The sequence below is a fragment of the Haliaeetus leucocephalus genome, unplaced genomic scaffold (genome assembly GCF_000737465.1).
Source record: "Haliaeetus leucocephalus isolate CR32 unplaced genomic scaffold, Haliaeetus_leucocephalus-4.0 Scaffold450, whole genome shotgun sequence".
Lineage (NCBI taxonomy): Eukaryota > Metazoa > Chordata > Aves > Accipitriformes > Accipitridae > Haliaeetus > Haliaeetus leucocephalus.
In genome coordinates, this window is record NW_010972886.1 from 13,242,327 (window position 1) to 13,264,722 (window position 22,396).

The window sequence follows — 22,396 nt, forward strand, 5'->3', positions numbered from 1 at the left end:
ATGCTACAGAACAAAGATTTTCACATCAGTTCCTTGTAGCAATATCTTGGCCTTTTTCCAGAGATTGTACAGTTAATTCACTCACCAGTATGCATGAACACTGTAATTGCTCTTTTCAGTAAAAATACTGTGCATTTATCAACAGATGATTTTCATTTACAGTCCTAATGCCCCCCTCTACCCAGCTCTGTGAGGTTTCTCTGAAATTCTCCACAGCCTTTTCCAGTCTTAGCTAATTGAAATAATTGTGTCACATTTCATTTCATCATTTGTCCACTTCTCTGGATCATTAATATAACAAACAGCAGACAGCTATTAGACTTTTGCCATGCAGAAAATAAATCAGTCAGTTTGTAAGCTATAAGAAGAAAGTAAGACAAGTTCAGACAAATCTCATTGAGGCAATTCACATTACTGCTCTCAGGTATCCTCCCTCCGCTTTTGCAGGAGGTTCCTGCCCCCACTGCAGAGTTGGCAGAAGGGAGCACACACACACCCACCCCAGCTGCTCCCACCAGCAATTCAATGCACCAGCTTAAAAACCAGGGAAGTTTGGTTTGCATGAACTCACAAGACTGTGATATGCAGCAAGATGAGATGCAGGCACACAGCCCTTTTGGCAAACTCTGCTATAGGAGTGGTAATCTCCAAGGAGAAGAGCCAGACAGCTGAGACAAAAGGGAATACTGTAAAACTGCCGTAGCTTTCTTCTTTATGACCAAGTCAAAGACATTAGTATCATTACTTTGTGATGTAGTTTCTCAGAGAAAGCAGTCTTATGATTCAAGCTAATTTAAAGCTATCCTAACACTGAAAGGGAAAACTCACCCTTACCCAACACACGGTCCTGCCAAGTCTTTGTATCAACACTAGCGTTTATGCAGCCATGCAATAAGTCTGACTAAAGTCATCCAGCTGAAAGCTAACCATGCAAACAAAAAAAACCCCCTCAAAACCAAAAAAGCCCCTGGTTCTCAGAGGGATCAATGAATTAACCCAGCTCCCCACACATGCCAGTACTGACAGACACCAAGGACAAAAATGCATGGCTAAGAGAAGGGAAAAGAGGGCAGGAGGGACTGCATGTTTCAGTATCATCAGTCTTGCATCAGCTTGAGCAGAATACAAAGGATGAGTAGAAAAAAAGTGATAGAAGCTTGAAATGTCAGAAGTGAAACTCACCAAGGAGAAAAGCAATTCTTTACCTGTTCCACTATGTGGTATTTGGATAGGGATCATTAGTCTGCAGTTTCCGCCTCTACCTTTTTGAAAAAAGTAGTGAACCCTGTTCATACAGGGTTAGTAGTTACCAAACTACAGCTTAATATTGTTTTCCTCTAGCTATGTTTCCTATAATGACTGAAAAAAATTAAGGATATTATCTGAAAGCACATGAAAACTAGATTTTATGAAATTTAAAAAAGGATAATGAAATAAAAAGCCATCAACAAGTATTACAAAAAATGTAACATTAATGTGTGTTTTGGATGTTACTTCCAAACCAGGGTAACTCAGCTGCTACCTAAAGGGACGGCCCTGCTCTCTTCATCCAAATCCTAGATACGTGCTCCTGCAACATTTTTTGTGTCACAATTGGCAACTGTGCGGGTACAGGATGAGTTGGTTCAGTGAACTGACATGACAGCAAGCTAATCCTCCAATAAAAAACAGAGAAACTTCACAAATAAATAATTTTCTGCTGGATCAAGTCAATGAACTAATTCATTCTCAACTGAAGAATCACTTGCTCCGTTGTAACCAGAAAGGAAAGGAATATGTAGCTGGAACTAGAGGGGGATGTGGACTGACCTTTTCAGTAGTAGCCCACCATTACAGCAGTTTAACTCTAATTTTTTTATATATATATATATATACACACACACACACAGAGTGCCATGCCAAGATTAGCACTTACACAGTGTGAATTGTGCAATCGTATTTCACAGCATTTCCTTCTTCCCCTACCCAATCTGATATCACTTAATAAAATACTCTTTTAAGTATCTAAGATAACTAAATTCCACATAAAGTCTTCTACTGATCTTTACAAATTGCTGCTTTCTGAATACAGTTTTCATTCTACCTTCCAATAGACACACTATTCCAGCAGCATATACTCTAATGTTAAAAGTCTCCTGTTAATTAGAGCCAAGTGTACATGTTTTCATGAAAGAACCAGAAGCCTCTTCCCAGCATGATCAAAATCCAAGCAAATCATGTCATTTATGCTCTTATGAGTTTTAAGAAAGAGAATTCTCTAATGTACCTGAAGTTTGTTACAATGACACAATTTATAAAGTCAGACATGTATGAAGAAGATGAAACAGTTTGCTTTTTTATGTCTCTGTTGGGGATTTAAAAAGTTTGCTGTTAGTTCTCTGTTGGGGATTTAAAAATCACTGGGCATATCTTTAACACTTTTCTTCTCCTTGTGTACCTATGCAGGGTTTTTTGTTTGGTTGGCTTTTTTAAGAGTAATATTCTGTTTGGGAAAGAATCTTTATTTTTGTATAATATTCTCTGTAACTTAAGAAGGCTCGGTGGAAACCCTGAGATCTTTTTCATCAAGACAGGATCTCCTACTCCCCACTTTCTTTTCTGATTTCACATGAATGGTAATTTCGACTTTCCACTTTAATATCATCATTAGCTTAACCTCCTTCATGCTTTCCCTACAACTCCTTCCTCTCATAGATTCTAGTATAAAGCCAATGTGGTTATCAATGAATACTCCATTGTTAGCACATTTTCAAATGCTCACAAGCCTCCAGTAAGCTTTCCACCCATTTCCATTTCTACTTTTTCTTCAGATAACCCATTTCCAACTTTCCATTTTAGCTCTCTACATAATAATCATCAAGAAAATGTCATCATTGACAAAGATGACTAATCTCTCCAGAGCTCTTATATATTTCCCTGGGTTTCCTCTTTTGCCATGTTCCCAAAACTGTCGTCTTTTCAAGATAAAAGTATTCAAGATTACAAATGTAGTTTGACAAAACAGGAAACAATGGTTTTATGTTTAAACTTAGCATTAACCAGCCAGGCTATTCTTCCATCTTTTCCTTGAGATTTCCAATTTGCTTATGTATTTTCAATAACTTGCTGTATTGTTTCTTTAATAGAGATTTCCCTTCTTCCATAATTATTATTACTGCCTGCAGCCTGATCTTTAGATATGACCACAGAAACACCTGCTTCTAAATAGATTCTAGAAAATAGAAGATTACATATCAGTAGGTTTTATTTTATTTTATTTCAGCTCTACTCCTTAGAAGTGCTCTCAAATCTTCTATTAGTTTATGCTTAAAGCTAATTTGACAGAGACTGCCTAATCCACCTTTTCCTTGGTCTTACAAGATGCATCACAGAAGGCTTGAAATTGCTTCTCTCAGCAATTGATGCTAAGGTTTGTACTTGTGAATATCTCAAAAGCAATCTAATTATGATCTTTCCTAAGATGTAGGACAGAAGAATTTCATTTCGGATCTGGCTACATCCCTTGAAACTCTTCGTTTAAGCAGTCTATTTCAGAGATACAGACACTAGCCTAAAAGTCAGTGAAATGGCAAAGAATAAAGTGCTGAAGGTAGGTGAAGAAAGAGAGAGTTGCAGTGAGTGAAAGAAATGTGTATCAGGCTGACATAAACCTGGTTCCAAGTAATGGGAAAGCAGGGCATTGAGCCTGACTTGTCTTGACAGAAACTCAGGAATGAAAGCTTGACCCAAACCATAAACCAGCATAAAAGCAGTTTAAAAAAAAAGATTGTTAATTCTTGACTAAGTTAATCGCAGTGACATTCAGCAACACTGAAAAGTGGCAAAGTCTCCATCAACATATAGTCAACTCCTTTTATAAAACACAGATAGGCCCTCAAAACCAATGGCATGAGCTGATTAAACATTTAGAAGAACTTGCATGCAATGTTATGAAATTATTCAAACCCAAACAACATACAGAGGAAAACAAAACATATGCCTCATTTTTAGCCCATGACAGAATACACTGGAGTATTTCAATGAAAAGGTCTTCTGGGTGGTCTTTTGTAGCCTCGTTTAGAGTTCAAGCATACTCGCTGCTAAATTGCATAGAGAAAAGTACACACACAAAGTGCAGATCCCTAGCCTCTACTTACGGAGTGCCAAAACCTTGAAATTACCTCTCAGTAGCAATCAAACGCTCCCCCAGTTTGGCAAAGTATTGGAGTATATAAATTCAGTACTAATGTGCTGTAGAAACTCTTGATCAACAGTCTGGACTGGACCCTTTAAATTAGAATGGTAAGAATTAAAAAGATACTCCATAACATTTGCTGAGGGTCTGTTCACATCTTGTTAGTTTTTCAAATCAGGGAAGATGGCTTAGGGATAACTTTATCTTACTCTCTCCTACCAACATATTACACTGACTGTTCCAGCCAGTTCTATGCCCAAGTACTGCATCTGTAAGTAAAGCAAACTCCCAAGACTTTATTGAATAGGTTATGATCCCACTAAGAGATAATTTTTTTAAACAAGGAGTTTCCATAGATCAAGATCAAATTTTGAAACAGTCGAGCTAAAGTCCATAACATTATATTTTTAATTTGCCTTCTCCTTACTAGACAGAATCATGTGAAAGAAACTAAAGAAAATTCTCATCTTTTATTTTATGGAAAGATTAAAAATACCAAATGGGGGAACTGGATATCTTATAAGAGATACTTAAGCAAGAAAAAAAAGAAAATATCATTATTTCTCAGTCAAAAAGCAGAGACAGGATTTTCTACCTAAAGCATCTAAGTAGTGTTCAAGACAATACCAAGAAAGTAATAATTTTCAAAATAGAAAAGTACTTCTAAAGCAGTTAGATTTTTATTCCGAGAGAGAGAAAAACATTTGCTTGATCCTTTGACATTTAAGGATACTCACAAACCTAGGAATCAAGATAATAAAATCTGCATTTAGTATAATAAAAACACCCTGCTTGATATTAAAAAAATACTAAGTTGAATGAGTAGAAGAAAACCTTTTTTTTCAAGGGTCAAATATGCTTTAATACATCAAGATAAACTACTAAAATATACATAGACCTCAGTGTGTAATTCTGACTCTTACTGTGAGCACAGAAGACACTGCCTGCCATATAACAGGCCACCTGGGTCAATGTGAGCACTCCTGAGACAATCAGCAGTTAACTGCAGCATAAAATTCATAAGCCTTTGACCCTGATAAAGCCTTCAGGATGAAATATTTAAGTAGAATTGTTTATGGTATTTAACTACACACCAGCGCCTTTTTCTCCATAAATGTTTAGGCATTTTTTTTTTCCCAGCAGGGCTAGCACTGATCCATTCGAGTTGTTTTGCAGAACAAGTGCTAAGAAAACATACAAAAAACTCATGGACATTAAAAACTGCCCCGTTATAATTCTGGAAAGTAAAATGTTACAAGGACAAAATATACAGGAAAAAAAGATCTTTAAATCAAGGTGCTAAAATCATACCTAGCTTTCTAAACACATGGTCTTTTTCTCTGAGCCTTATGTGGCTCAGAAAATGCTGAGCTTCCAAAATTTCCCATTTTAGTCTGTTTCAGACTCACTTCAGGATGTCCTTTTGAATACTTTGACCCAACTGCTAATGTGACTTTCTGGTTCCAAGATGACAGTCACATATATGTGAATAACTACATCTATACATAAACATTCATCTTACCACTATAAAATAAACCAGAAAAATTTATAGAACAGTTTTGTACATACCAATACACCATTTTCACATGTCCAAGCACTTGGATTAGATTCAAGTTTACTGACACAAACTATAAATCTGTCTGGAAACACACGGAGCTCTATAAAAAAATAATTTAACAGATTACAAAAATTATAACCATATTCAAAACCAGACATAATGACAACATATATACATGCTATTTTAGTAAACAAAATAATTTTTTTTTTTTAAATTGCACACTAACTCACTTCATGTGCTCCACCTAGTTTCTTACCTACTGTCTTACCATCCCTCCTTTTGTTTTGCTTTTTTAAACCATTCAAAAAAATCACTAAGAGTAAGCCTAGTTCCCAAGAGATAGTCATTGCTGCAAATTAGTCCACCTACACCCCTGGAAAAATATACCAGACAGAACCAACAGACAAACCACTTAATGATGATTTCTTTTGTGCTATTCTGGTGATGAGTCTTTTCATCACAAAAGCTGTAAATTATGTTTGAAATACAGCACAACATATTCAATCAGGACTTGGCATAAAAATGCAGCATAAGGCTGTTTCAAACCGAGTACAGTGATTTTTGAAGTCATTAAACAAATTGGTTAACTGCTACCGAATTACATATTTTAGTCAAGATCACATGTTTTACTGTGAACACAACAAAGTTTCTATTTACAAATGATTAAAAATGAAGGGTTCTCAGATTAGAATAGACCAGACAAAGCTTTATTTAGTACCTAGCAATGCTATGAAAAGAGCATAGCTGGATATTTTGGTATTTTACATATCAGATTATTTCCAGATTTCTCTCTTCATATTTTCAGCTCAGATTTTTTTGTTCTTGGTTTTTGGTTTGGTTTGGTTTTATAAAAAGAGAGTTACTAATTTTTAAAGTTTGTTATACTTCAAAAACAAGCCCTAACACCCTGTTCTCTGGGACAAGAAAGAGACAAGGCATGCAGAAAAAACACAAGGTTGGCCTCATAGATTTTTTTTTGTGGTACAATATCTCCCCACAACGAATTGAGTATAGGCATGATGTGCACATGTGACGCTCAGGTCATCCATATGGCTGACTGCCTCTCTACAAGGTACTGCTTCTTCACCAACAGCATATCTCCATTAGTATCTGACAAATCCCTCTGAGTGAGTACCAGCAGTGACTTTTCTAGAGTCATTACAGTGAAAGATGGGGATGTTGCAACAGATTACCTTGCATTTGCCATTGGTTGAAAAAGCATACACAGAGACCTCAGATGCATCTGTATTGGTGCAGTAGCTTGTTAAGCTACTATAATTTGATAATGAATATGAGCCTTTCACAATCCTTTCAGAAATGATCACTTTGTTAGCAAAACTGTCTCCAAGGAAGTATTCATGCTGTGCCTTATGTCCAGACTATTCTTTCTCTGCTTGTATCCTCAAGACCTGAAAAGCCACCTGCAAAGGTTTAGTACAATGGCTTTCAAACTGCAAGCAGCCTATGGACATCTTCCAAATGGGCTACAAAAGAAAAGCTGGACAACTTTGCAAGGACTGAATTTGTTATGTGGGGTTCCAATAATAACCCCTTAAGTAAGTTTACTTTAGATATTGAGTGAGCATCACGGACTGAAGTATGCAAGATTCTTCTTCTATTAGGCCAAACGTCTACTTTTTCTCTCTGAAGTACTAGGTATATCTTACAGAAAGGAAATATTGGTACCAAATATATATATTTCTTTTTTAGGATATGTGGTTATTTTGCTATTTATTGGGAGCGAAACCCAGGAAAATGACGTTCCTTTCTTGTTAGGAACTTCATGTGAAAGCAAAGTTTTGACTGTAGCATCACAGCCTCTCTTTTTGGCAGCACTAGCAGGGCAAGTTACAGTTAGACATTTTTATTGTTGCATTTTATAACAATCTCACTTTCTGGCTAACAAAATGAAAGTATCTTTAGGTATTCATTGATGCTTAAGAAAAGTTCAAATTTAATACACAGAAACCAGTGTTGAGCAGACACTCTGCTATATTCTTCCAGGAGGCTGGGAGAACAAGTTTGATGAAATATTTAAAATCAAAACTGCAATCTTTTCAACCAATATGGACTTAGAAAACAACTAGTTAGCATTTGAAGAGAGATTTAAACATTTTTAAAGATAATGAATTCCTATAAAAATAAGAAATTCTTTAAAAATATGCATTCAAGTATTCAGTATTTTTAAGCACACCTAATTGATTTATTTTGCTTTTTTTGAATACAAAAAGGTCAACACAAAGGGCAGCGATCATTACAGCTCCTTTTTATTGCTGTTGGCGGGACAGGATTGATATCACTTCCTTGCAGAGCATGCTGGCTTGAGAAAACATGAAAAAAAATCTGATCCAATGACATCACCTATGTAAAGGTTTTATAGAATTGAGGTGAATGAAAGCCTTTTCTTGCATACACTTGTACTGTACAGTTGATGTCACAAGACACTCGAGCAATAATGAAGTGATTCATACTGCAACCTCTGGTTGATTCACCCTGCAGAGACTCAGTAAAATGCTGAGTCTCATTATACTTAAAGAATTTGGTGTGGCTTAGCTGATTACCCTGGGGCAAGGCATACACAAATTCAAAATTAAGTTTAAAAAAAATCCATCATATGTTAAGAAACACTTCTCTTTTTTTAGGAAACATCCTCGGGGGGAAAAAAAACCAACCAAACAAAAAACCAAACCCAGAACCAAGCTCTGAAAGAAATTTTGATTAAGTAGACCAAAATCTGACAAAGTATTAGTTTATGTTCCCTTTTTTCCTCCCAGAAATGCAAAGTTCTAAGTAACGCTATAAGAAACTCATTTCTTACCACGATAATGTTTCCCTACAGCACAACGGAGATTAACCCATCTCTTCATAAAGTAGGCAGTAATGTGAAAACTGTTGGCTGCAACATAAAACAAAGGGATAATAGTAAGTATAAGGGTATCTTGGGCATTCTAGTCTCAGTGTTGCACATCTGCAAAGATAGGATAGAGAGAAAGCAGCAGCAGCTCAAGAATACAAAAGAAAGCGTAACTTTAAAGAAATATTTTTAAAAAGAAACTGCTCATACTGAGGTCTCAAGAAATCAGTATCTGAAACAAGGGAAAAATCTAAACAAATTACTAACCACCAAGTTCTGGTCTCCAAGCGCAGAAATAAATTTAAATCAGTTCATTGATCAGAGATGTAGTAGCCTAGTGTCACGGTCACTAGTCCAAAAGGCTAGAGTCCTATTCACTACAGTGTTTTCATACAGACTCTACAAGAACACTGCAGATGACCATTTACTTAACTGCCTTCTAGACAAAGGTGACATACTCAAAGCTGATAGAAAAAATGCTGGCTATAAAACAAACAAACAAACATGAAAGGTCTTAATTATCTACAATGCCACTGAACTAAGTGAGAAATGCATACATCTGAACTTCTCAGTATCTACAATTAGACAGAGCTAGCCTGGCTGACCCAGCAGATACCTGTAACGTACACAGAGGCTCTTCTGTTTCTGTTCCTGAGAATGACAGAAATCCTTGTGCACCAGGAGCATAAGAAAAGGACAGAAAGGATTATATTACAGCAAAGAGACTATTAGACTACGGCTAAGGAAATCAGCTTTTACTTTTGTTCTACTTAAGTTCCCAAATGACCCTGAATAAATCGGTTAGGACTTGATTCATAAAGGTATTTAGCAACCTAACTCCCACTGAAATCGAAAGAAGTCAGCATCTGTGACATCTCCTCCATGGTCTCTCTGTACACCTCACTAAAATGAATGTGCAAAAGAGGGTTAGTTGTATTTCCCCTAACTCTGATGGGTTTTGCAAGTCATAGAATTATTGTTGCTTCCAAGACAGTCAGATACCCCAGGTGCAATTACCACAGAAAAGTTAGAAAATAAACTGCTACTGTTGTTCTTCGAATCTAGCCATTTAAAAAGAAGTAAGGAAAGCTTGTTTGTTCCAGTCTTGATCTCTACTGAGCAAGTGCCAAGGCATGCCTTATTTCTAAGTATAAGCCTCTAAATGCATGTCCTCTCCTGCACAGTCTACAGCTCTCCTACTTGTACAAGATCTCCTGGAGCTCACCATCAAGTGCTGTTCAGCATCACCTCTCATTAAGAACTATAGTTATCAATCACAATCAATCCCTTTGAAATTTATCAGCCATCTTTTTTCCTTCCCCTCAGGAAGATACCCAAAATTTGACTTCCCTTTAGAGATCAAGTCAAGATGTGACAAGTTGAACCATCCCTTAAAAATGATGAGCGCTAGAGAAAAATTTGGATGTAATCCACCAGCTTTATTAACTGTATATTTATGAGCACAATTAAAGAAAATTACTTTTAGCTATTTCCAGTTTGGCATCCACAATTCTTTAACGTTGTACTAGGGTTAGACAAATCAAAGAATCTGCCCTGTATATAAATAAGTTATTAGCGTGATAATACCATCTTCCACTATGACCTCTGTAACACTGAAAATGTAACATTCCTAAAAGTACAACTTTGCAAACAAATCTTCAAACAGAGAGTAAATAATAAAAGAGTTTTTCCACCTCCATTTGTCTGGGATATTCCAAATGTATTTTTCTTGAGAGGAACTTAACATGAAAAAGTGAATTTTTTTGCTTTTCACAGGGAAAAGCACAATACTTCATTCCTGAAATTCTTTTATGAATCAGTGACATGTATATCTGTTTATTTTTCTTGCTATCCTGGTATTCTCCAAGAGGTTAAGTGTTTAATCATATTTGATTGACTAATGGCCTGAACAAAGTTTCAAATTCCTCTTAAAGGCCCTTGATTTGGCTAGCTACTGTTCTCTGGAAGAGAACACCTACCTCAAGTCTAACAAAATAAATAATTACGTAAGAGATCAAGACACCTCTACACTATTTTTGCAGTGTCAGCTCAAGTCTCAAAGTCTTATAAAGCCTTCACAGGGAGTTGCACCTGAGCTAATGAGCTCAGCCCGAAGGGACTAGCACCAGACAATAATTTGAGTTTCCATGACTATTTACTACTTGACTTTGCTGAAAAAGTCTGAACAGATGATTTTCTGTTACTTATTGCTAACCATGAGAAAATTTTAAGATGCATTACATTCAAGATACCTGTATTTCAAAAGTATCATGCAGCTATGCTCATCAAATGTTTTGAAACTGTCTTGTGTGTGACATCTGATCTAAACCATAGTCAGCTGCAGCATGCAAAACTTCCCTAGTTTTGAAGTTGCCAGAGTTACTGCAGAACTATTAAAAAGTGTGATATCCTCTTTCTGCTTCCTTCAAGGGAAAATATATTAATCCAATCAACTATTCTGCTACACGAAATAAGAAACTAAGCCCCACAAGAAAACCTTCTTATTTGATAACCTCATGCAACTTGAAGCTTTTTAAACTTTCTACACAGTTACTCAGCCTGAGTCTAAGTCTGTTCTCAATTCCAGACTTGTCCACCATCAATGCTGTTTATATAGTAGCATATACTAATGTTGGCTTTGGGCAAGCTCTGGATTATGCTCTAGGGAAGATGGCCAGCATATACTCAGCAAGGACCAAAAGCTGCTGTTCATGGTATCTGGAAGGAGGGACCAACTGATACATACCAAATGATCCATTACTAACTCCTTTTAAGCACACCATAAAAGTTTTAACCTCAAGCTACATACAGTGTTATGAGCTAGTAATGTAGAGAGAAAGTTCACAGATCTTAGGCTCAGACAACCTATTTGGCCCAGTCTTCAGTCTCCTCTTCATCATGCACCATAGACAAAGCTCCATGTGTAGATTACCACCGCAGAAGGAGAAATAAAATTGTTGTTAGTGATTTGGAGTTTTGTTTTTCTTACTTCAAAACTGTCCACCTAAATCATCAGAACCAGGTTTTGAAAACAAACAAGAAAAAAAAAACACCACCACCAAAACAAGAAACCCCAACCCAATAAAATAAATAGACCCTGAAGCCCAAAATGGGACTGAATAAAAGTGGTTCTAGAAAAGCCACAGTTCAGTTTCAGCTGAAATATGCACCAGTGAGAGCTGCCTTTTAAGGGAATGGTAATTTGCCCTGCTTGTTATATTTCATAGTCCCACAACACTGGGAGGAAGTATCAGACACTGACTCTTTACTGTAAGACTATCCAGCAACACTTGTTTTCCAAAGGAGTTGCAGCCAAGCTGACTTGCACTTCCAGGAGGCTGCCAAGAAGAGGCTGTGGTACAGCGTGGAGCAGTGGGAAGCCCTCTCTCACGGCTATTACAGACCATTCATCTGGGAGCCTGGGAAAATGCCTCTGAGCTGCTGAGTTATCTGGAGCAGCCTGGCAGGTGTTCACTTCCCAGCACAATCTGGCACCTGCATGGCTCTGTAACTAAATTCAGGCAGGTCTTCTCCAAAGTTACGGCACAAGCCTAAGGAGGCTGACTGCCCCCCAAATATTTCCATATCTGACAGACACCTATTTCTCATTGCACAGTATTTTTATATCATCTTTAAAAAACACCTATTTTTTCCTCTCACCCTAGACGTTTCACATTTCTGACAGGTTGTTCTGGATTAGGACTGCCTCTATCTTTGGAAAGTAACAACAAAGTAAATCATTGCAACACATAGGTATTAAAAAAATAAGAGGATAAATTTCTTATGTTACACTGTGAAAGTAAATACATAGGTGCATTAGACTTTCTGAAACACTATATTGTACATTTAAAAAAAAAATCTACATTTTGCTTACGCTAATTATTCCATACAGATTAAGCTATACTAGTAATAATGTTTACAGTATATAGAGCTTTTCATCTTCAAAGTGTTCTACAGACATATTATTACACTGCTTTTTAGCAGTCATATTTCTCCACTTAAAATTCTTCACCACCAAATCCAAATTCCTGATTGTTTGTAAACAAAACCAAAAGGAACATTTTATTCTAAACCTACTGTTAATCATGCAGCTTTTCTTCCCCAAAACAAATGTTCATATTCATAGCATGTACTCCAGAGTAAGTTGCCATTTCTAATTTAGAAGAGATTCAAAACCAAACATTGGCATGTAAGTTTAAGCCCGAATCTAGGATAGGCCAGGGACAGCAGATGCAAGACAGCAGATACAAAAAGCCATCAAGACTTCCTGAGCCTTTTCTGGTGTTTGGAATGGGTACAGAATTTCGGTATCATCTCAGACACACACAACATGCACACACGTAAAAAAAAAAAAAAAAAAATCAACTTCATAGTTAATGACAACAAGCATCTTCACCTACTGCAAATTTTTATACACCAAATAGTGGGTTTCAGAACAGCTCAAACAGCTCAGGATGGCATCCATTCTTTCCATCTATTATGCCTTCAGTTCAAAGAATTTTTAGATGATTTTTTAAAATTTTCATTATTTCAAGAGATAATCACAAGCAAGTACACAGGAAAATGTGTACTGATCAATGTAAAATGAAGCCCATAAACTTTTAAAAAATGTTTAATACTGAAGAAAAAACATTCAGGCCATTAAATTTAGATACATAAAATTGGGACTGAAAAAAAAACCAAACCAAAACCAAACCATGACTTGGGTGCAGTATTGAGTATTGCTGCAAGATCTGATTTTGCAGACTCTAATACTTGTAAATAAATTCAGTGATGTAATCTGCCTCTGTCTTTTTCCAGGGTGCCTTACAGTCAGCTTAAACCAAGCATAGACAAAAACAGATTACTGATTTTCTTCTCCTTACTGCTTCACAATTTTATAAGTATTAGTACTATTCTATCTGCTAAAACTTCTGAACACAGGCAAGTTGCCAACACAAATAGGTGAGAGATCTGTCCCATCAAAGATGTGGGGACAAGATTTAGTTCCTATCAGGGAACAGGGTCCCTGACTGGAATAAAGACATTAAACTTTAAATGAATTTGATCAAGACAGGATGAGATACACCTAGAAGAATCCTCTCTGCTATCAGAACATTGATAGCTGGACATGGCACACTGTCTAAAACCTTTAGAATATGAATCATTAACAGTGAAACTGGACTGAGACATTTTATGAAATCCAAGAGTAGGGTTGTAGGGCTCTCCTCTAGCAGGAAAGGTGTGGAATTCACTCCAAAATCAGAACTATACTGGCCAAACTGGATCCAGGATAAGGTATTTCTTATCCTGCTTGTCATGGGTATTCTGGAGGAAAGAACAGAGAAGAAAAGCATGTATGAGACCATCTGGCTGCAAGATGATAAATGCACCAGATGGTGGTCCTGAGAATACACCAGCTCTGAAGGAAAAAGACCATCTTCCCCTCAGTAATACTTGAGATGGAGATGCAGGCTGATCCAGTCCTGGAAAACAGCCCTTAAGATAGAGTCTTTCAATATCCATTCATAATGTATAAGCAATAATAGCTAGCACCACCTGCTAATGCATTCAAACAGATAAACATAGAGCAATAGATTTGATGGTCCATGTACCATTATTACAGACAACTGTCTTCTAATAGGAGACAAGATTTGATTTCACCCTTTTCTTGATCTCAGACTCAATGACTGTTTTATTAATTGTGATGGGCATTAACACATGAACTGAAAGCTATTTATGAATCCTCACTGTTTTGAGCATACAAACTGTATTCCAGAGGAAGCCACATGCCTGGACTTCTTTAACCACTGGAACGAGCCCGACAACTGAGAGAAAGGCTGAGAAAGGCATCTGTCGCTACCAGCCAAAAGGCAGAAAGAACTGGAAAACAAACCCTATGGTAAACGCTGTCTGACAAGTCAGCAACAGAGGAGAATCTAAAGTCTCTTCAAAGTGGCTGTATCTCCATGAAGCAGCAACTTCGTTAAAAACTGTCTGATGCCACACTGGCACATCAAGCTGAACACCTCCCCCAAAGTGGCCAGACACAGCTGTATCCAAATAGAGCAATGTCACTTACTTACATTACTGAATTCCTCGCAGTGATAAAAGTAAGGTAGAATCTAGCTAAAATGAAACACAGACACTGTGATGGTGACAAGTTTGACTTCCACGGCACTAGGGAATGCATACAGTGGCCTTTAAAACACATGCTTCTTTCAAAAAATACATCCCTTCAGCCTACTGTCTCTGTGGTTTTTTTCCTTAAGGATATCCATGAGCTTCATGAAATTTTTTGATGCCATGAAATACTTGAAAGTGAGGATTTTGTATTTTAAATGTCAGGAATCTCTACAAAGCAAAGTCTCTTCTAGCACAAAAACTCAATGAAAATATGGAAATGAGCCTTTCAGAATTTAAGAGACATGACTCGTTCCCCTTATTGTTCATTAGAACATTATCGTGGGTGCCAATACTATGATGCTGAAAGATTTTCAAATAAAGTCAACCAAATCCTTCACAGGTCTCCAGGCTCTATTTTTTTCCCTGGCAACAGGATCTAACTTCTGCTAAACTTCTTCCCCGAGAGTAAAGGGTTTTAGCCCTATAGCTCCCACAGCTGACAAGACTTTCATCTTCTACTAATAACAAGGTGTCTAGGCAAGCGTCACTAAAAATGTCAGGAATATATTACATCACATGGCTACAAAACCTATGGGTTTGGTGAAAAAAGCCCCACAGACTGCCACTGGAGACATGATGGGACAGAATGAGAGGGAAAGAAAAGCTAGTAGCAGGTATCTTCAGCAGAACTTTAAAAAGATGGCATGAACATGAAAAGGTAGTTTCTTCAAAGCTGATCTTGATGTATAGCAGTAATAGATGTTCCTGACTTTCTTTTTTGAGGACTCCTGTTAGGATAGCCCAGTGGAGCTGAGAGGTAGATATTGATGGTCATGACTCCTCTTTTCTTCTACCCTATCACCTAGAGAACACTTCAAAAGAAAGTGAGTTCTAAGAGACAAGTGTGGACTTGAACCAGCACACATTTCACACTGTTGTCTGAATAAAGCAAGTTGTGCCAGAGGTTCATGGGTTTTTGTCTTTTCACACAACAGGCTCTTGCCAGGTTTATAACAACTCAGAATATAAGAAAATTCTGGAGCATAGCAAATAGGTGGAAAGTCACCACAATGGAGCCTTCTGTATTTTCTCTTTTTAAATGCTGGGAAATAGACCATAATTAAGTCAGCTGCTGAAAGGCTCTATTTCCAAATAACTCTCAATTTCTTTCTGCTCTCACAAGCTCTGATGCAAAGAGGATACCACCAAAAAGACCAAGAATGACCCATGATTGTGATCATCTGATCAGCGCCACTCAGCTCCACCAGTGAAGCAGGTGCTTGTTGTGGTACAAAGAGCTGGAGACCGACTGCAAAATGGTTTGTAACAATCTGCTCATTTTAGCTTACTCAGGAGTGCAGTGTTGTAAGGGTCCACCTGAATTACGCAGCTCAGTATCCTGCAGTTTCTAGCATCAGTGTAACAGATGCTAAGTGCAAAAAAATGCAAACAGAACATCCTCTTTCTCAATATTAAATACCAAATTTAAGGTCTTTTATATAAAAGACCAAAACCCATGAACCTGTCTTGTGCCATGGGAAGACAACAGAAAACAACAGACAGGCATTGCCCATATGCTATGACACACACACAGGCACACACAAAAAAAGAAAACTATCTTAATTAAAAGAATAAGAGAAAGATACTCCGTAAACAAATACAAGATGGTCACGTTCTATCCTTTCTAAAGCAAGCTTCATCATTTAAACAACTTTGTTTTCCATAGATTTGTATAGTGAATATTTCACAGGTGGAATGTATCTCTCTGAATAAATGTAATTTGCTTTGCATTGGAATATCTCTTACCTGTTTGAAGTTGATGGAATACCTCAAGTTCTGTTACTATGCCCACAATGTATATTCAAGATTGCACTGGACTTTTTTTCCTCCTCAAGTATTTATTTGCTGCACTACTAAATGTTTATTTACTTCTACACATTTTTAATAAATTAAAGCCCGGGCCCTGCAAAGCTTTGCTGGTGTAGTTTTGGTTATAGTCTGTCACTTGTCCCTTTGTAGTAAATAGAAATACTCAAGTGTGTAATAAATACAACATATCTAGTACCTTCAATGGTGAACCAAATGTACATAACTGCTCTCACTGAACTACTTATGCAAAGAAAGTATGCATAACTTTTTTCAGGAATTAGCCCTCCATCTCTATCTGCACAGACTTCTGTAAAGCCTCATAAAAATTTTCCAAATATAAATAAACCCACAAAAATGTTTGCAATTTAAAAATCTGTATTTTCTCTCTACCTTTGCCATATGATAATGACATTTAAGAACAAAAGAACAAAGGAGAGTATTATTGTGCAATAGGGTAACATGGAAAGTTTAAAAGAAATTCCCATTCATATTTAACCATGAAATTACACCCACAATTACTTCCAGTTATAATGAAAACAGAAAGGACTTCAATGTTCAACACATAGGTATAATGATTTTCTTAAAACGTAATGACAATTTTTGTTTTTCTTGGACTGCTGGTGATAGTTTGGGGACTTTTATATTGAGACTTTTAGGGAATGCAAGAGTTAAAGATGTGTAAAACAGATTTTCTCACAGTTTAAAGAGAGCAAAACAACACATTTAGGAAACCAGACAGCTAAAAGGTCAAAACGTTACACTTCCAGGTCAAACTTCTGGTTGCAATTAAGTAAATTCCTCCAAACATTTCTAGGGAAATCATATTTCTTTTAGGTTTTATTTCAAATCCCTATTCTTTCTTGCTTACATTGTAACCAAAACAATATTGCTCTCTTTAGAAACATTTAATAAAGCATACTTAACTTTTTTTTTAAGAAAAGGAACCTGACATTTCATCTCAAAATAAAAATCAAATCCTTATTTTTTATCTCATTTAATATACAGTTGAATTAATTAAAAAAAAAAAAAAGAAAAAGAAGCTATCAAACCTAGCTAATTTTTAAAAGAACAGATGCAGTTTTTCTTTTCCCCTTAGAAATCACATATCCTTTTTCATCCACTTTCATTACCTGTATTTTCATAGTAGGGTTTGGTTTGGGGTTTCTGGGGTTTTTACTAAATCAAGCTATTTTCCCCCTACTGTGCAGTAATTAAAAAACCCCCTCAAACCCAAGATGCTGACAATGGTCCTGATGTAAATGCTTACATGCCTGCTAAAACATGCCAGCAATCTCATGACTCCTATTACTGCCCAACAAGACTACTTAGGTCTAAAAACAGAGAATCTCTGCCCCAGTAACACAGAGATTTTCAGAGTTTTTTTCAGAAGTCCCAAATGCACAGCCACACACAGACACAGCATTATCTGCACAGGGACAACAAGCACAACAGGAATGCAGCATATGTGGTTTTTGTAACACACAAGAGGTAGACCTGGTATGCACCTAAACAACACAACACACTATGTATGTTAGCAAGTGATATATGCAATCATACATACCCAAGCTGAAAAAATGAAATCCTAAAGGTGTACTCAATACTACATTAAAAATTTAGCCAAACACAGAAGATACAACCAGATTCAGACATTATTTGCAAACACTTCAGCAGAATGCACGTATTATGCTAAACTGCCCTCACTATCTGCAGCATATTCCAGGCAGCACAGTCTTCGAGCTATCCTATACACGTATTTGTAAAGGTCAGACAGCTAAGGAAAGTCAGGTCTACCATACTGACCAAATAATTTCTTCTCTGGTATTTTAGACATTCCAACACAAGGAATTTGAGCATTAAATGCAGACCACAGAACCTATAAAATGCTTCTAGAAGAAATCCTATTTGCCATGTTCACAAAGGATGATAATTTAAAGTCAAATTTATTATTCAGAAGATTTCAATTGAAACAGTAAGCACTCAAAAAAACCCAAACTTATCTGCTACCTATTCCACCTGTGCATAATGCTTAAATAGGTCCATAGAAGCTGTACACTGATACCCTATCCTCTGCATTCCTGCTTCCAAGTGACTACAGAAGCTTTAAAAAACTATACAGAGCACACAAGAAAGAGTACCTTCAAGAGGAACAGATGTTACAAAGAAGAATCAGGAAGTCAAATAAGAAATGGTAAGCGCTTAAGGACAGATTTCAAAATCACTCCGTGAGGATTCCAAAAATGCTGAATTCCCAGTTGGGACAAACAGATGCTAAGGGCTGTTTCAAAAGGTAGCTGTATGTTCCCTGGCCTAGATGAGAGTCACTTTGATATTCTCAAGTGAATATCAAATCAGAAATTAAAGGTAGGGTTCATCTTGCCTAACTTGCAACATCTGCATCAAACTAGTATCCTAAACTTCATTTTTAGCTGATAGATATTAATTGCCTATTAACTTCTAGCCAGCTTTGATAAACTGAAAGAGGAGACATAATTCCACTTTGTAAATACACATGATGAAAAGAATCATATGGAAACAAGAGACAAACAAAAGATGGAAGCAAGAGATGGAAGCAAGAGAAAGAAACAGAATGAACCAAGGCAGATAGTAATTAAAGATTAGAGGTCAAGGCTGTTTTCAAAACCAACACCAAATTATTTCTTCTCACAAAAATACACCAAATTAAACAATTCTCCTGTTGTTTTCAATGAATATTGCTTTTCAATACAATACTAACTACATAAACCACTTTATTAAGGGTATCTTTAAAATAAATACACTATTTCATTTCCTATCCAAGACCATAAATAACTTCACATGAGAGCTGCAACTAGGGAAGATGTAAAATAAGGAGAAGGCATTCAACCCACCTGGTGCTGCAGCTGCAAATGTCCCATGTAAGACAGGGACAGCAATTGCTGAAGTCTCTGCAAGTATCAGTGTAATAACAGGAAGACAAAGGTAGGTCCTTCAATCTAGAAAGTGCAGAACTTAATCTTTGAAACACAGTGACTCTCTCCGACATACTAATGAGTTTTCAGCTTATAGTGCAGGCTCTTTCCAGAAAAGTACCATGATAAGAAAGGCCACACTGGGTAAGATCAAAGGTCCATATAGCTAAATGCCTTGCATGTAGAAGTTGCTCTAACTGGCTCCAAGGGGAGACTAAATACAAGAGCAAAGTGCATGTGATTATTTTCCCAATACTCTCCCAGAATCCAAACACTCTCAGCTCAGGCCTTTATTGAACCACAGGGGATCTGTGAATTCTGTACCCTCCCTGGATTACTCTCCCATGTTCTTGTGGACTCAGTGTAAGCTTTTATCATACCCATTATCCTTTGACAAAGAGTTCCACAGTTCTGCTAACTACCATGGCACTTCCAATACCTTCATTTGATGCCCTCTTGTTCTCAAATTGGAAGAGAATGAGATAAGAAACGATTTTGTAGATCTCTGTTGTGTTCCTCCTAATTCATATCTTTTCCAGGCTGAAGAGTCGTAGTACACTTAACTGTTCCCCGTATTTGGCATGTTCCCCTTATTTGGCATGTTCCCTGTATTGTATTTCCTCATCTTGGATCATCTTTGTTGCCCTTCTTGGAGTTTTTCCCAATTCTATTCTATTATAATCTAAGGTAAGAAAAAAAATTCCTAAAAAGAAGATACCTAAACAGTGCATAAGTACGGGTTTTTTGTTCTTGTCAAATATCCTCTACCCTGAGAAAAGAACAACAAAAAAATCAGATATATAAACTTGATCTTCTAGAAGAAAAATGTTTTCGTGAAAAAAGATGCCTTTATTCCCCATTATCTGGCTGTAAAAAATGGAAAAAAGTAATCTAAGACAAATACAGGAAATATTAAGTACAAGATACTAATAAAAACATTTTTCATAAGTTCTCGCATAAGTTACTGCATACTTCAGGGAGCTATGAGGCTCTGTTTTCACAGACAGATGAATGTAAGTTTAAAGTTCACGAAGGTCTGCAGGACTTGGCCACAAATCATAAATGAGTCCACTGTAAAGAAGCTGCAATATAATTCTTTTCAGAGACAGAAATTATGATGTGCAACTGCAAACATCAAAGTTAATTTAAAAGACTTCTGTCCTTCTCAGTCCCCTATGGTAGTTTATCTGCCATAGCTTACTTTCCCTCCAGTTGCACCCATCAAATTTTTGGGGAGCTGCTCTTTAAGCAAGATAGGTAAAATTATTCTAGCTCAAACCAAACAAAACACTGTTTATAGCAAAGGAGTAAGAGTTAACAGCTGGGAAGGTGGGAATAAATCAGTTTTGCTGCTACAGGATTGTAACGTGGAACATACCCTATGAACGTCTTACACAATTCATGTTCTACAGTAATAGCGAACACTCCTAAAGCAAACTAGGGCAGTCTGAAAAGGGTGTTTTCCTTAAAAATATCATAATGCTCAAATTAAAATGCAAGGCCAGAACAGTTTGGAGTATTTACCATCGTGAATTATTGTATATTTTTGTGAGCTTACAGGAGCCAAACAAATAGTTTCATTAGGAACAGAAATGTATTTTCTTATTAAATTGCATCTCATGCACTTTTTATACTAAATAAGATGTGAACTTTGGCTCCAGATCTTTGTATGGCTGAACTATTCTTAATAGCGCTTGTACTTCTTCCAGTTTCCCATTTTAGTAAGCTTATCAGAAGTTAATGTCTAAAAACTTAATGTCTGAGACTTCTACCTGTTAATAAAGTTCAATCACATTTGCAAAAAGCAACAGGGGTAAAAAGGTGGACAGACACACACAGAGAAAACATGGTCACAATAAGCCCCATTTCCTTAGAAAACTAGGTTAAAAATATTAAAAAAAAAGATACACAATCCCAGAAAAAGCAGATAAAATCAAGCTGGGAGCTCACTGTGCCATGTGACAGCATGCTAATTATTTTCACTGTAGAAGAGACTGTACAATAAAAAGATCTGAAATCAGAGCAAAAATGTTTCACCCTTAAGCCAAGAAAAACAACAAGGATGCTAGGGAAGGAATGAGAAAAGATCTGAAAATTGCTTGTAGGATAAACATAGTTAACTTTTTCCTCCCTCAAGAGGGGGAAGAAGGTCAGTTTATGAGATACCTTCTTCCTTCCTTCCATTTCAAACATGGACATTTCTACCAGACATATTTTCTTTCCGCATCCTCCTTTTTGTTTTGTCTGTGCCCACATAAACTTTGCCTTCTTCCTTAATTTGCCACAGTCCTCCCTTTGTCATTCTCCTGTATTTAATATCTGCACTCTGTCCTCTTTATAGTTTCTTGTTACTTAATTCTCATTGGTCTTAATCAAAACCAGCCACCTTCTGCAGAACACAAAAAAACAGGCTCTGCTTTTAGCTTGTTTAAGTCTACAGTAGGTGAGCATTATGACACACTAACATGCTTGACATCACTAAAACCCAGTACGTGTTATTGAATAGCACAAGTGGTGCAAAGTGAAAACGCATGGTGCATATATATAAAAACATAAGTTCTAATTTTAAAGATGATACATTTGTAAAGTGAAGTAGTGGGTTTTTTTTAACGAGACAAATTCACTAATACATGGACTTTGTTATTGGATGGCTTACATTCATTGAACTTCAAATAATGCAAGCAAACCATACCTGATCGATGCCTTTCTTGCATGATTTTGGCCATGCAGATTGGATCCAGGCAAAATTAAATCTTTGAAAATCTACCCCACATTAATTTTCTCTTAAAAAAATAAAACAAACCAAAATCAAACACGTTTGGACATTAATTAAACACAGGAAACAGAGAGTTTATACCAAAGCCTATGTCCAAAGACTAAATTAAAGC

The 22,396-nt window shown here is 36.7% G+C and overlaps 1 protein-coding gene across 3 annotated transcripts in view; it reads right to left on the reverse strand.

Moving 5' to 3' along the window:
• Positions 1-22,396, reverse strand: part of SLX4IP (SLX4 interacting protein) — an 81,411-nt gene that overhangs the window by 10,530 nt on the left and 48,485 nt on the right. For 2 of the 3 annotated variants that reach the window (XM_010574806.1, XM_010574804.1), the window contains 2 exons: positions 8,551-8,628; positions 5,744-5,832 (listed from right to left, as the gene is read on the reverse strand). In XM_010574806.1, the coding sequence (XP_010573108.1) occupies positions 5,744-5,832; positions 8,551-8,628 (167 nt within the window). The remainder of the gene's footprint in view (positions 1-5,743; positions 5,833-8,550; positions 8,629-22,396) is intronic. The other variant, XM_010574805.1, reaches the window with a different exon arrangement.